This window comes from Falco peregrinus, chromosome 5, assembly GCF_023634155.1.
Source record: "Falco peregrinus isolate bFalPer1 chromosome 5, bFalPer1.pri, whole genome shotgun sequence".
NCBI lineage: Eukaryota > Metazoa > Chordata > Aves > Falconiformes > Falconidae > Falco > Falco peregrinus.
The window spans coordinates 92,866,283-92,881,908 of NC_073725.1; the positions used below are offsets into that span (position 1 = coordinate 92,866,283).

At 42.1% G+C, this 15,626-nt stretch overlaps 1 protein-coding gene across 14 annotated transcripts in view; it reads right to left on the reverse strand.

Moving 5' to 3' along the window:
• ITPR1 (inositol 1,4,5-trisphosphate receptor type 1) overlaps positions 1–15,626 on the reverse strand; it is a 183,644-nt gene that overhangs the window by 160,710 nt on the left and 7,308 nt on the right. For 7 of the 14 annotated variants that reach the window (XM_055806271.1, XM_055806270.1, XM_055806274.1 and 4 more), the window contains 2 exons: positions 2,801–2,908; positions 1,551–1,661 (listed from right to left, as the gene is read on the reverse strand). In XM_055806271.1, coding sequence (XP_055662246.1) covers positions 1,551–1,661; positions 2,801–2,892 — 203 coding nt within the window. In that variant the 5' untranslated portion in view covers positions 2,893–2,908. The remainder of the gene's footprint in view (positions 1–1,550; positions 1,662–2,800; positions 2,909–15,626) is intronic. The other 7 variants (XM_055806280.1, XM_055806281.1, XM_055806278.1 and 4 more) reach the window with 1 other exon arrangement.

The window sequence follows — 15,626 nt, forward strand, 5'->3', positions numbered from 1 at the left end:
TTCCTTGCAGAGGCTGGTTGCATGCAGGGAGCATCTTGAGACAACAATTACGGAAAATAATGAAGTGCATAAAAAATTAAGAGATCAGAGAGACCAAGTGGACTCAACAGTTCTATGCATCTGAAATCTGCATATGCAAACATTCAAAGTAAATTGCTTTTTCCCCATGGATTTTTCTCCCTATTAAGTATTATAGATACATACATGTGCTCCAACCAGAATGATAGCTTTATTATTTGAGGTGACTGAAAGACCTGCTTCTAGTGAACAAAGGGCCAAAAAATATCAAGTCAAACGTGTTACTCTGATCATCCCACACAGAGATAATCTCAGTGCAATATATCCCTCTTATCCTGAGATTAAATTGCAAATAAAGAGGAACTTCCCAAACTACTAAGAAAAAAATTTTACAGGGTGAAAAACACAAAAGAGCATATATTGTACACCAGTAATCATAATGATGACAGCACTGAGTTTGGGAAACAGCAAGAGTAAAGTCCTGATTAAGCAACAGTCACGTCATAGGAATATTAAATGGGAACACTCTTCAAAAGATTTAGAATGACATTAGAATGTATAGTGGTATCTGTTTCTCAACCTTCATTAACCACATGAACAAGTCATTACACATTGTTATGACATAAGACTGTCAAAACTCCACATATAGAATATAATGTATAGAGTACAATTACACTGAATCTTTCCTTTGCTTCTTTAATTTTCTCCAGGACAAAGACTAAATTAAATATAGGACAAAACTAATTTGATTGTAAAGGCTTATTAAGAATGATAATGCATTTCATGTTTCACATTGCAATTGGGATTTCTGGCTTAAATTAGGCTCAGAAGATGTGTGGCCATTATATAATGCAGTTACCTTAAAACAGTACTAATCAAATCAAAGAGGATGCTTGTAACACTAAGGGAGCTTTAGACCTGCCATGAGAACATCTCATCAAGCCTAGAAAAAGACATGCTTAGGGCCTGTGATGTCTGAAAGGACTACCCATGGTGAAAAACATCTGCTCAGCAATGCCATCAAAAGCCACAGCCACTGCATAATGTTCATCATGCACTGTATGGGAATAAACATAACATAACTTTCTACTTGTTCTGGAATTATTTACTGCCAAACTTGCTTCAATACTAGGAAGAAATAAAATAGCCAAATGTATAGTATTGCTTAATTCATTTTGCCAGTTTTCAGCAGATAGTATTTGGCCAGTTACACAGCTGATCGAATACTGCAGAGTGTACATGTCATATTTGACGAGTACCTGGGAAATTTGTCAAATACATTCGCCAAATACTATTCAATCAACCCTACTTACTACTACATCCCTTGCTTTTATCATACCTTCTTTCCCTTCTGGCAGCATCCCATATTTTCTTCTCTTTCCTATAATAGATCATGGTGCATCTTCAGTGTCTGCTTCCTTCTCTGCCCCCTTATTTTCCAGAATCCTAATAGCTAGAGGACTAAACCTATAAGTTAGTTTGGAGTCACTCAGGTGAGATTCCAGCCCATCGTTTCCTGCCGAGAGACTTACCAGGATGCTGTCTTTGTACCCTGCTTGGGAGCTCCATTTATCAGAGGCATCTGGACAGTAGGCATCAAAAAATTTGCTGTCACTGTACCCACCCTGAGGCCCTTACGGCTACTGGAAATGAGAAAGAGCATGTTGTGTGCGTGCCCACTCACCACATCATCAAGCTTCCTGGTTGCTTCTTTGCTAATCATTCAGTATTGAAGTACCACAGCAATGTGTCATGCACTCTATTTCCCTCCCTCTAATTTCTCACTGCTTTGAAACAACGCGGCAGATGTGCTCTTTGAGCTTCTCATCCAGCCTCTTGCAAGGTCTTCCAAATCAGTACACAGCTCCTCTGCCAGCTTCTGATGTTCAGAGATTTCTCCTCAGCCGCAGTTGAGCAGAATAAAACATACCCTGACACTCTTCAGATCTGTATTGCAATTCCACATCTTTTCTCTGCAAACTCTTCCTTTTCCTGTGTGAACGGCTACTTTTTGTTTAATGAAGTAGCACACACTTATTGCTTAAGAGGCACTCTCCAAGAGCACCTACTCTGATGTCTTTGCAGAAGAAAGCACAAAGGAGCTCTGTGGGGAAGCACACCAGGGGCAGGAGCTGGCAAGGCACGGCTCCCACTGCAGCTCCAGGGTGCTGGCCATTGGCAAAGCTGAAGATTCAAAACATGTTCTCCTTTGACTGGAGAAGAACAATTTTGTTTGTATGAGAAACCTCAAAATACTGTAAGACAAAACTAGTCACAGTGGTAAGTTAGTGGTATAGAAACGGTTTGGCTTGGGGCTTTTTTTTTTTTTTTAAAGCTACTTACATTGCCTATTCTACATCCTTTTTTCCAATCAGCAGATTGCACTCAAGCCTATTCATTCCTGTCTGGGGGGGGGTGGGGGGGGGTGGGGGGGGGGCAGGGCAGGACAGGACGGGACACACGGATGGACACGGGACAGACAACAACATGAAAATCATTTGCTTGCATTCATTCCCCCTACCCACACCTTAACTTGGCAAACTTCTTCCTCCCCACCAAGGGCATCAAAACCACACCATAGCCATGGATATGCTCTCTCCATCCTCCCAAGATCTAGCTTGCCATATTAGCTTTAAGCCATTTTTAAATTTACAGTCAAACTTGTACATAAAGCTAACTTGCTTTACTCAGTATTTCCTGGGAGCCAGGAACAGGATAGCTAGCTGAGTTCTGCTAGTCCTTCTTATGGATGTTTTTAGTACAAGAGAACAGCTGTTCTTACCCCAAAGTGCTAATAAATCCATTTGTTGAGCCCTCTGCATAGAGAGAACAAATATCTCCAATATGAAGGAAGCTCGACATCTTGTCAGTCATCTCTGGCTTACTGCCCCTAGAAGAATAAAGCACACTGTTACTATTTGTCAAGCAGAATTTCTCTGTATAAGCTACTGGAGGTCACAACAACAGGAACCTTAGCTTGTTTGTTCATTTGTTTGAAAAACTGAACAAGTTCTTGCACTGGAATGTCAGGTATCAAAGAAAATACAGCATGTCAAAATGCTTGCTTTGAAAAATAAACTAAGGAAGAACAAGCAGCTACTGGCATCCCATTTGGTGTGTGCCTGTGTTATGGGTAGCCATATACATCCCAGCAGATGCTCACAGCCATTTCAGTGCAGGTGTACAGAGCCATTTCATCCCACCTGTGAGAGGGAATGGAGGAAGAAGAGTGGGCGGCCTCAGCTTGAGACATATTATTTGTACCACCTAAATCACAACACTTTTTTTTTGCCAGCTTCTTTATCAAAATCAAAGGTAGGTTTCAGCATATTTCAAAGGTTCTCTGTTGCGCTGGAATGATGCTCCTGGGAATTGTCATGTAAAATATTGACATGATTCTTCTCAATATTTTTTGGTTATGTCAAAATATTGACATGACCAACACTAAAATAGCCACCTACTTACAGCTGCAGTCCCACGGACAGCATTAGGTGAAGACCCAATGAATATGCCTGACAACAGATTTTGCATGTAAAAACAAAGATTAAGGTTTTCCAGAGGCAAGTACTTTAAGCTACGTATGTATCAGGAAGCCAAATCCATGTGATATCAGCAATATTTCAATCCTGTTTTTAAAACAGATTGCCTAAATGTAACTCTGAGGAGACAGCCACTTAAGTGTTGTCAACTTCCACAGTATTAAGAACTATCCTTATTTTCTTTAGAGCCCCAAATCCTGGATGGAATCATACAGGACCTATCAGTCATTTAAATAAATCCAGAAAAGCAAGTTTCTATCTGTCACAGCAACAAAGAGACAAGCAACATGAGCCTTGATAAAAAGAAGGCCAACTCAATAGGTTTTTCAAAGACATCTTTTCCAAGACCATTTACTGGTTTCTTGGAGATCCTCCTAAGCCATGCTTTTTCATCACCGAGTTCAAAACGCTGAAAGAGTTTTCTGTGCTTGAGGTTTGAAACAGCAGGCAGCAACGCAGCTCTTCCAAGCTGCTCCTTCTCACCAGCTGGTGGCCTGCAGCAAGGCAGTCCTGCTAGCGAACACTGCCCGGGACCAGACTCCCAGATTTCACGGGAAATAACTGAAAATGCTTTCACCTTCTCCAACATCACACCCAAATAAGTTTTAAATTGTCCACCACCAGAACTAAGCAGCAGGAAATTATGCTTATTATAGAGCACAACCGTGATACTGTACAGGGGATAAATATTCCCTTTCACTGAACATTATCTTGTTTACCAAAAGTGTAAGGATCAAGTTTATTAAGCAAGGCTGGAGCTCAACAAGGACAGATTCATGGAGATTTAAAAGCTGGTGATGATAATGCACTGCAGATGTCAAAGTGCAAACAAAAAGCTGAAGCTGCGCTTTTTTCCGAAAAGCTGCAAACAGCTGTCCCTCCCTCCTCACTGCCTCAGCCCCAAAGCAGTGGTGGTGGTGGTAACAGAAAAAACTTTCTTCATTATTAAGTCAAAGCACATTGGAGACATTCACATGCCTGTAAATCCCTGGGTCATTTGCACAATTAAAAACAAACTCATGAAAACCCAAAGGTAACAGGCCATGCTTTTATACTGGGTGAAGTCTCAGCTCCTTCAAAATCAAATCCTTGTGCATACAGAAGCAAACCATTTGGCTTCAGGCTGCTCGCTCAACACCAAGTCCTTCTGCACTGTATCTTACACAGTCCATTCCCATTCTCTCTTGATAAGTGGACAGAATAACATCACTACCTATTTTATGCCACAAAACGTACAGAAATATGCCGAGTGACAGAATTAGCAACACTAGAAATGCAGTTTTCCTCATTCCCTGGCTTGGATGTTGACTATGAACTTCAGGCCAAAAACCTTACAATTAAGCTCAGCCCTAAATTAATACAGCCCAAAGCAAAGTCAAGAAACGTGGAGACTTCCAAACGGCCCCTTTTTACAGTGGCATTTGAGGTATCCCATTCAGGTTATGAGGGCCATTACTCTACTGGACTGTGTCATTTTTCCTCTGGAAGAGGCAGATGTTCACCACAGCTGTTCTCAAGGGAATGTGAAGGTCAAAGTTATTGACTTCCATTAGAGAAGAATTTTTTCTTGGCAAAAAAAAAAAAAAAAAAAGAATTACCTTAGAACACTGAGGAAAAACCAGGCCCAAGGAGGGACAATCAAACTTCCGCATTACTTTCCAGAATATAACTTCCATTTTCTTGTGTTTTCTTTACTGACAAAGATGCAGACATACCATGTCATACACCATGATGTTGAAACCCCAACATATCGTGGCAGTATAAACTTCTAAAATAAGTCCTTTTGCCATGTATTAACATTCCCACTAATAAAATGTTTAGCAACCTTACCTATAATCATTATACGGTTATGGATTAACAGAAAGGTAGTTTTAACTCTGGAGGTAGTTCAGGGTCACAGCATGATTGAATTTCATTGCCAGTCTGTTCACCAGATCCTTTATAAATTTTTCTGGGCAGGCTTGCAAAGCCATCGGTACAGTCAGGTTCTGCCTCCGGGCTCCTCAGGGTGCAAACTGCCTGCGGCACCCCTGAACCCCAGCCTCCCGTTCCCAGCCTCATGCTCCCTGCTGGTCCTCAGCTTTGCTGGAGGCAAGACTTCCAAAGGGTTGATCTAGCTACAATAACCTTATTTTTAAAGGCTCTTCTTAAGCACACTGTATTTAGCATGCAAGCCTTCATTCACTTTTTTCTTGTATTCATTCTGAATGCTGTTTTACCACTATCAGTGTGGTGTTATCTCCAACGCAACAGGAGATGCTCGGACGGAGCGTGCCTCCACCACCCTGGCGAAGCACGCTGCCAATTCCCAGTAGGGTGAGCCTCTTGGTAAAACACCTATTTATCCTAAGGCTTACCCACAATCAAAAGGGGTATGACAAACACTGTCTACTCCTCTTATGTTCTTTAATAACTGAATACCCAAAGTCAGTCCACTTGACATTTATCTTCAAACATGCTGTTTCTGAGGTTGGCCGCTGCTCAGGAACATGCTGAACTGGCAGATGGAGCGAGGGACTAAACGACCCACCAGGCCTCCTTAACAGGCAAGATTTACAAGAGAATCATTTCTAAACTCATTTAGCTTGTTTCAAAGCTGCGTTCATAGCCTCCTCACAAGGCACTCATGACACCTAACAAAATTACTTCACTAATTGATCAATTATTGGCATTAAACACTAAATGATCAGCTACCACAAGCCAAGTATTTTCCACCTTTGATGAGACAGACAACTGGGGTATCTGAGACAAAACGGTAGAAGCGGAAGGCTTTCAAAAGCCAAGTTTCCAGGTAATCCCCCCGAAATCAGACCTCTATGGGAGTCTTCAGCTGGAGAACCCAGAAGTTGAGGCACGAAAAATCTGTCAACCTTGGCACATTTATCCCAAGTTCACAGCAGAGGTGGACCACAGGGACTGAAGAAAACAGGTCCCCTCCGGAACATATCAGTCAAAGCACCCACGCACACCCCCTTGGCCAGGAAGGGGCTGCTCCCCTTCCCGTATGGCGTTGGCCAAAGACATGAGATGCCCACCAGAAGCCCCCTGGAAGCGCAGGGCAGGAGGATCTTCACACCCACTCTCAGTACCCAGCTCTTACAGCTATAAGCACAATCACGCTGCTTAAAAAGCAATTGTGCTCAGTAGAGAAATACAACCATTACTCCACAATTTATTTATTTTAGATATGCCAGTGCCAAGAGCCATCAATTAATACTAGAGGAGGGGCCAGCCCCGAGAGAACATTTGCAGTTATTGCTACGCACACTCCCAGGTTCAATGTCTTGCAAGAGACAGGAGTCCTCCAAGAAACCCACCATGTTCCAGCCATAACCTGGCAGTCTCCTGGCCGTGGAGCCTTGTCACCCTCTTCCACTTCAACACTAGGGGAAAACAAGACTCCTTCTAGGTAAACTTACTTGACAAATTGAAACTAAAGTAGTCTGATAGGGAAATGATAGCAGCATGACAATACTAGCACACAAATCTAGCAAGCATCAGGTTTCTCCAAACAAGTATTACGAGGCTTAATGCAGGTGGCAGCAACGTCGACAGCAGCAAACCAAGCTTTTAAAATAATGTTCTTTTCCCACTAAGCTGAATATCCCAATTTTGACAGAGAAAGACAGACTTAATTTTTAAGATGAGAAGTGAAACATGAACTAATAGTGGACTGTATGTTGAGAAGCAGACTGTATCTACCCATAGACATCAAAAAATACCTGAAGGATTAGCACATTCTACCATATTTTTTTAAGCCTTGACAGCCTGAATTTAATTATGTTTGTGATTACTTCCTCATGTATATTATCTACATGAAAGTTAGTATGTGTTTATTTATGTTTTAGATACATTGTATCTGCACAGGAAAATAAAATAAAGTCTCTGTTTAAGAAACAACCCCTAAAAAAATAAACACAAACACCTGCTGAATTTCACGTAAATTGCAAGGTACTGCTTTCCAAGTCATTTTGCCAGTCTATAGCTTTGCTCTATGGGACTGGATCTGAAAATGCATTAGCTAAATCCAGAAAAACTCAAGAGTTTTAGGACTTGCCTTTCCCCTACTACTCCATACTCCTTGGTGAACACAAATCTGTATCACAAGACCACCAGTTTGGTCTTCTGACTGAACAGAAGTGCCGTAATTATGGGCTTCATTTTTCATTTTCTTACTTCTAGATTATCTTGTGCATATCCTCAAAACAAGCTGCATTTCATACAGCAAACGCCAATGAAAAGAACCAATTCTGAAATGCAGACTAAGCACTTTGACAGGGTTTATACAAAGCCCTTTACCACCAGCACTACCGCTCCGCTCTGAACCAAAGGTGACATTCTGCAGACCCTCCCTCCTAACTCTTTCCAGTTGGTTTTGGGACTTGGTCATATTTTAGGGCATAAGTAGGTCATATGCTTAGCCTGATGGCCTCGAGTAAGCCAGTGTAAGTCTGATATAGCCACTGAAATTCAAGTCTGAGGCACTTCAATCCATTTTCTCATGAAAACACACTTCATAATGGCAGTTAAAGCAGAATTAACAGTGAAAACACTTTGAAATCAAACTGACTGTTAAATATCAAATACCTTAATGAGACAGCTGCTTTCTGCAGATCTCAGAATAGGAAATGCAACTGCTTTGTAAACATTTCATGCTAATTTCTCCCATCACTCATCTAAATCTTGATGTCAAGTTAGAAAATACAAGCTTCAGAGCAACACTGAAAGTTTGCTTTCCTTGAATAGCAGAGTCAAGGCCCCTTTTGAAGTCCCTCCTTACAGGGACTGTTTTTAACAAGATTTCAGCAGTATGCTATTCCTCATCTCGAGTAATTTAATGCTGAAAGGCCTTTCACAGAATTTGGAGCTATTTTGCTGATACCATGTCTCACATGTCTGCTTTGTGTGGGATTTTAATTCTTTAACCTATGACTGCAAATCCTATTTGTAAATTAAACGAGACCAAATATGTCTTATTGCCGACTGTTTGATTTCCAGCAACTGGCATACAAATTAGTTAATCTTTTTAAGATGGTTCTAATGATGTTTGTTTTGAGCAAAAAAGCTCCTTGCTGTGCCTTGCAGTCCCATGATGTACTCAGTTCTCTACTATCTTATTTTCACTGTGGTTTAGTGCTCAATTAAATAGAGATTGGCAATTTTATATGTACCATTACAGAAACTGGAGCAGCACTTTTGATAGTCTTTTTCGCTATTTAGGTTGTTGAGGTAGGAACAGAATCTCAAACCATACTTAACTGCTTCAACTTCATTCCTGCAGACAGGAAACTCCACAGCAAAAGTTTAATTTCGCTTCAGCTCTTAACAGAAAAAAGACCAGAGTTTAAGAGTAGAGACACAACAAAAAAGCAGACATAAAGGACTGCTTAATGGCATAGACTATTGGCATGCACGTGAAGAAGCATCCATAAATTAACAGCTATTGGCAACATCATATCAAGACTTGAACAACTGAGAATCCACAAGCCCAGGTAAAGCAGCGTGTTTGAATCAAATGGAAGAGAGTCCTTAATATTTGTAAATTAGGCCCAATAAGCTAACATTTTTTCAAATGCACCCAAAGACTGACTCCCTAGATGTAAGTCCAGTACTTAAATAATTTGGTAAATCCAAACTTTACAACAGGATCACTTGGCTGAAAATTTGGCCCTACAGGTTTGATCCAATGTTTCCCCTAACACTTCTCTAAAGATTTCCGTGTTGCTTTGGATAACCCAGCATTCTGTATCTATTTTTACAGGTGCAGCTAACTTTTTAAGAACTTAAACCAAAACCTGATGTTTCCCATTCTTAGCTCAATAAAAAGGGAGGTTTCCTCCTCAGGGCTGTGAGAAAGATTCCTAAGAATCCCATTAACACAGCCAAAGCAAGGCAGAAGTGCTCTATTTAAAAGATCATCTAGTGAATAATCACTCTTCTGGGGCGGCAGGACAAAGCACTGTCATTTGCAAAGCTTCTGACTTAGCAAATCTAAAAGGAGCTCTTTGCATACACCAGGGAAAGAGAAATAAAACGGATTTTGGGTAGCACAGGCAGCTGGGATAAGTGCCACACACCGAGTGGGCCATCTCAAGGAAGTTCATTCACTCCTTAGCTGAGGACCCAGCCAAGAGCAGAGTAAAATCCTGCAGTTTCTCGACCACCAGCACTGTTCATAGCACGCGGAAATGACACCACCACAGCAGACCCACAGCCACCACCATCTCGAACGTCAGGATCCTCGCCCTCACACGCTTGCAGTGGGAGGCTGCTCAGAAATCATGTTAGGTTTTGAGAGGGTTCAGCACTGTTAATTTTATGCACATGTAGTTAAATTTTAGAGATTACACATTAAAAACAAGTATCAGCATGGTACGTTTATCTACCACAATCTTGTTTTCCATTTAACTGCAGCCTTTCATGTTCAGGAGCCCGCTATCTGCAAACAAATTGTCGTTTGATGAACCGTTAGATTCAAGAGGAGAAATGCACTTTCTCTGAGAAAGTATTTTTCCTCCTAATGCTTGTAACGCAGCAGATTCTTCTATAGTTTGCAGTCTGAACAGGCAAGATGAAGAGCATGGAAGAGAGGAAGGAGGGAGCAGCACAGAGCTATGACTTTCTCAAGGACACACAGCAGGTCAGACTCAGAGCCCAGATTCAAATCCAGGTCTCCTGAATCCCCATCCACCAGCCTACACCACCCCTCTTCTCCCAGGAGGAAAATCAATCTCATTGCACATCTAATCAAGCATATGTTTCCCCCTTTACTTGAAGGAAGTTGGAAGAGGCATGTAAATTCATACAGTAAAATGATGCCAGAGTTAATTACGTTCTATTCATAGTATCTGCCACGCCACAGATAAATACATTTGTAATAGTGGCTCTTTTTACTGTATCAATGGCAAAGATACTAAAAAAATCTACTATTTAATACGTGCAACAAAACAGTTTAAGAAAAAGGGAGAAAATGATAAAGTAACTCAATTTGTTAACTTGAACCTCAATAAATCTTCAATAAAAGAAAGCAAACATGCACAATGTCCTTTTCTCCTCAGAAAGGGCACCTGCATTTTTTTCAGTTGCCCAGTGGCACCAGACAAGCTAGTTACAGAAAATTCAGGTTGAAAGTAACACACTTATAACAATGCGCTAGGCAGAAGTTACACTTTGACAGCGCTATCTTATGCAGCAGCCATCAGACTGCTGTAAGAAACACAACTGACAGATCCTACTGACAGGCATCTGCAGAAAGCTGAAAAAAGAAAATCTATTAGAGATACACTGTTGGGGGAAAAAAAAAAATCATTTTTTGATTCAAATCAAGTATGACCTGACAGCATCTTTTTAATTCCATTAAAATTAAGAAGCACTTACTGAAGTTGATACTTACTGGCTCTAACCCTGATGGGAGAAGGCAGCTTAGACGTCAGCCTCTGGACAAGGCCCCTACAAGCACACAATGTTTTCCAGCATATTTCTATCAGAAGGAGAGAGTTGGAACAGGCCAAAAGAACCAGGGCAACCAATGTCATGGGGAAAAAGAGCAAGCTTAGTTTATAACACCAACTGGAGTTCAGCCAAGGAAGAAAAATGGCCAGGGAAGAAGAGGGCACAGAACAGTCCCGATTTCATTGAGCATGGTCACATATCTACCAAGGCTTCAGCACAGAACAGGCTGTCTCTTACAGCCCCCATCCTCACATTAAGCCTCCATACTTCCCTCCTCACAAAATAGATGCTCTTTAGCAAATACAATACTCCCTAAATTTACCAAAGTATTTTCCTTGTCTGTCTGCCTCACTAACCTCCAGCCGCCTGCACCTGCTCATCTCCTTCTGACCCCACCTGCCCAGCGCTTTCACCCTTCCCTACACGTCCCACTTCTCCCTTCGCCAGTACTGCACCTTGGCGGAGGTTCTGTAGCCTCCATGGTGGCACTGCTGTCGTCTTCCACGGCTGGGCTTTGCTGGATGTCTCCTAGCAGCCTTGGGTCCCCGCTGGCAATAAAGTTAATGCTCTTCTTCCACTAGCAACTCTCTCCTATTGAAGGCTTGAAAGTCTTCTCTTGTCTTCCAGAGGCAGATGCAGCAACCCTTGCAAGGGTGAGCTCGCTGCTTTTCCCTCCTAGACACCTCAGCAGGCACCCAGGTCTGCAGACTAAAACCTAAGTGCCTGTGATGAGCAGTCGAAGAGGAGGAGCCACTACCAGCACACGACTAGCACGTGTGGAGAACCACTGGTGGCCAGGGGACCTACTTTGAGCCCTGCTGATCTAAAAACACCCAATGGGCTGGACTCCTTTGCAGATGAAGGCTCCACTTCCCAGGTTAACTTGTACATGTTGGCCACCCAAGAGTAATTTTCTAGAATGCAAGCATGAGTCATTCTTCTGAAGCAAAGATTCAAAATACTGTACCACCTTATCTCATAGAAAGCATTAGCAACCACATCTGTATAACCTTTACAGATGGAGGAGGGGCCAAGGACTGCAGTTGTTTTAATCATAAATTTTCAATTAATCCTTTAGATTAAGCACCATCAGCCTACTCAGATACATATCCACCTTTGTGTCTACGCATCTTGTCTCAGAGTGGGATGCAGACAGGACGTTATCTGGGATGCAAGCAAAGCTTTTTTCTTCAGAACTTCTTGGCAGATCTCCGAATTTCTGAAATATCAGATAGGCTGGGCCAAGGCACAAAAGAATGTTTGTAAAAGTTTCACGCTAACCTGCTGCTAAACAATCCTGAATATTTATTTTTTTTAAAAAAAAAAGCCACAGCCTTTTGGCAGTAGCCATTTTTTGGCCTACTGTCATCAGAAATTTCTTACATGTATATGCACAGAGATTTTACAATCTTCTGACTACAGACATCATGCACATGGCAGGGCTAAGGAGAGGATGAACTCTTTGTGTACATCATGACATTTGGATCCAGTATCCAAGCCTCTTTTCTTACAGCTTAGTATCAGATCATTCCAAAAGCAGAAATGTTACCTAACATCCTAACCAAGAAATTTGCTTCCCCTGGCATTTAGTTCTCTCAAAGCTATTCACCACCCTTTGATAACCTGTTCAGCCGAACAACTGGTGAGATACGAACACACAGCTTTCTGCAACACTCCTCATGTTGGCATTCTGGCACGCGAGGATGCAGTGACATTGCCACAAGCCGTAAATCAGCAAAATAACGCATGTTTCCATGCACATTTCTAACACCTTTTTATTTCTAGAAGGTTAACTTGCTCAGATCTGAAGTGATATTTTATTCTCCATAATAACACTGTTAGGAAGGAAAAATAAGTTCTGATCTAAGCTTTGATAAGCTTAACCAGACCACAAGTATGAAAATGAAACTTCTGAGTTCAGAATCCACAGCTGAGTTTTGCAGCTTTCCTTGTCTGAATTACTGTTCCTGTAGTTTTCATTCTCTTATCTTTTTTCCCCCCAGAGGAATTTGGTCCCATAAAACACAGCTGCTCTGAAGACTTGGAAATGTACTTTCTCAACAGGTACAGAACAAGCAAGAAAATAACACACTTCCTACAGCTGCCTCTGCCAATCTCATGAGCAGTTGCAGCACCGCAGAAAGAGGGTTCTGCCCCCATCCCCAGCCACTGCCCATCTGTGCCAAGACTGAGAACCAGGCAATAACTGCTGTAGTGCCCATTAGGAACAGAAATCAGAAAGAAATACTGAGCCAGATCAAAGCTCATGCTGTCTGGCATCCTGCCTCCTGCAGCAGCCTCTGGGAGACGCACAGCGGAAGAGCACTGGAATCACTTTGAACAGCTATGGACACTGATAGGATACGGTTTAGCAGCGCAGAGATACTGTCTGCTTGCTTTTCAAGTCTTCTCCTTTACAGCACCCAGTAAAGCAGTACCTGTCTGTACCCAGCATAGGCCACTAGATGAAACTGCCCAATGGCTTAACTTATCTTCTATACTATCACACACACAAACTCTTAAAAAAAAAAAAAAAAAAAAAAAGGCAGAGAAAAGGCTCCAGGCTACTGAAGCAACAGTGCTATCTCAGCAGCAAAAGAAACTGATTTTTATAAAACTGGATGAATACCATAGTCTCATTGTGACATAAACGTTATATTTACATAACTTTCTAGCAGCACACATCATTTTCTACCTCTAAACCTCTCTGGTCTCCATAAGCTGCTTTGGTGAAGCTGCCTTCCCTCACACTCACCCACAGGCGAGCAAGCAGCTCGTCTACCAGCTACTACAGAGCCACTACCCTCATCCCACCTCCCACAGGATCTTCAGATTCCTCCTGTCTTTAAGACATAATCCTACAACTACAACTATCTTATATTTATGGGGTAATAATGTCTCAAAGACTCCCAGTACACTTTGCAGCTTGACACATCAGATACTCCTAAGGAGTACGCTATGCACTGAGAATTACAATGCACAGCATCAGGGGGAACAGCATGGTCAACAAAACAACCAGAACAAGCTACAGCTGCTCTTCCAACTGCTTCACTGAAGGGCATGTACCAGACAAGGGCTCAGCAGATCTGCACACTGCTTTAAGCCTGCTTTATAGCACTGAAAAAGAAGTTCCACCTCAATACTGCCCATTTCAGCAATTTACCAGGAGGTACCAGCACATCTTACAGGAAGCAGCTGAAAGGAGCTTCTGCTTCCACAACAGCCTTCTGGACCACAGTGGCCAATATTTGAACAGTCACTGGATTGTTACCTTTCCTCTGGCACATGTACACAGAGTACTGGAGAAGCTGTAACCTTGCTTCCACATTTCATCCAAAATTTGCCACCCTGGCCATCTCTTCACACTGCCACATTGCAATGCTCATTCAGCATTGCCTTTACAATAAGAATTACTATAAAATTAGACTAAGATCTTACACCACACAACAGCAGGACACCATGGCTTGCAAGTCTTGCTCTTCTTTGCTATGGCACTTGTAAGCTACCAGAACTTGAGATTTCTTCACTTCAGCTGGGTTTTCCCACCTTCTAGTCTACCCCACACCAACACAGATTTGTTGAGGTGATGCAACAAGGCTGACTGTGCCATGAATAAGACTTCTTCATGCCCCCAGTTTATAACCAGAGACCACAGCAGTCGTTTACACCACCCTCCACTCTGTTACCAGTCTCAGTAGACCTCCTTCATCCAGGCATTCTTACCCAGACTCGCAGTTCCAACAATGGTCACCAACAAAGCATACTGAACAAGTGCTTGCCCCTGCAGCGGCGTTCACTAGGGCCTCTTCCACTTTCCAACCATGGTGTTCAGGAAAATACACTATTTCCCACAGCTAAGCTCCACCCCATGATTGCAAAGGCAAACCAAAGTTACTCTTGCTGTTTACTTCCTAATTTATGAACCCCTGTAAGAGGAAACCAGATCACTCCCTATTTCAAGGCATAATCAATGCTGCAAAACAAGCAGGTAGGGGAAAAAAAATCATCTAAACAAACACTTCAGTCTCAGGGTGGATCCTGGTATTTTAATAGAAAAAAATTGTTATTGACAAACAAAAGACAGCTTAAAGAACACATTAGAAATCTTCAGCTCAGCAAACAGCTTACTTAATAGCACTCCTGTAACAGCTTGTTTTGAAAAACACTGGAACTGTGGTTTTTATTTCCACAGTGACTCCTTTTTTGGTTTATACACACTGACCACTACACATTCTCACTGTTAAGTTGCTGTTTTCCAGAGCAGTCAACTTTCACGTCTGTTTCGTCAAGGGTCCTGTTACACCAGAACTTTCGCTTTGATCAGTGTCACCAGTCTTCTCCAGTCACTGAGCAAGCAGTGTTGGACAACCAACGCTTTGCTACAGCCACAACGCCATGCACCACTGTTACTGTTTCAGGCACTGATCTTACACCAGCAAAACCACCAAGCATTTAGAAACTGGCTTATTTGCCATGCAAGAAAACTGGCTTAAAGTAGAGGTTCAGAAAATAAAATAATCCAGTGTCTGTCAGCCTGTTAACTTAGCCATAGAGAAAGCACCATGGGAAAGAAATGGATACTGGCTTCACATTGCATCCCACACTCATGCAGCTGAA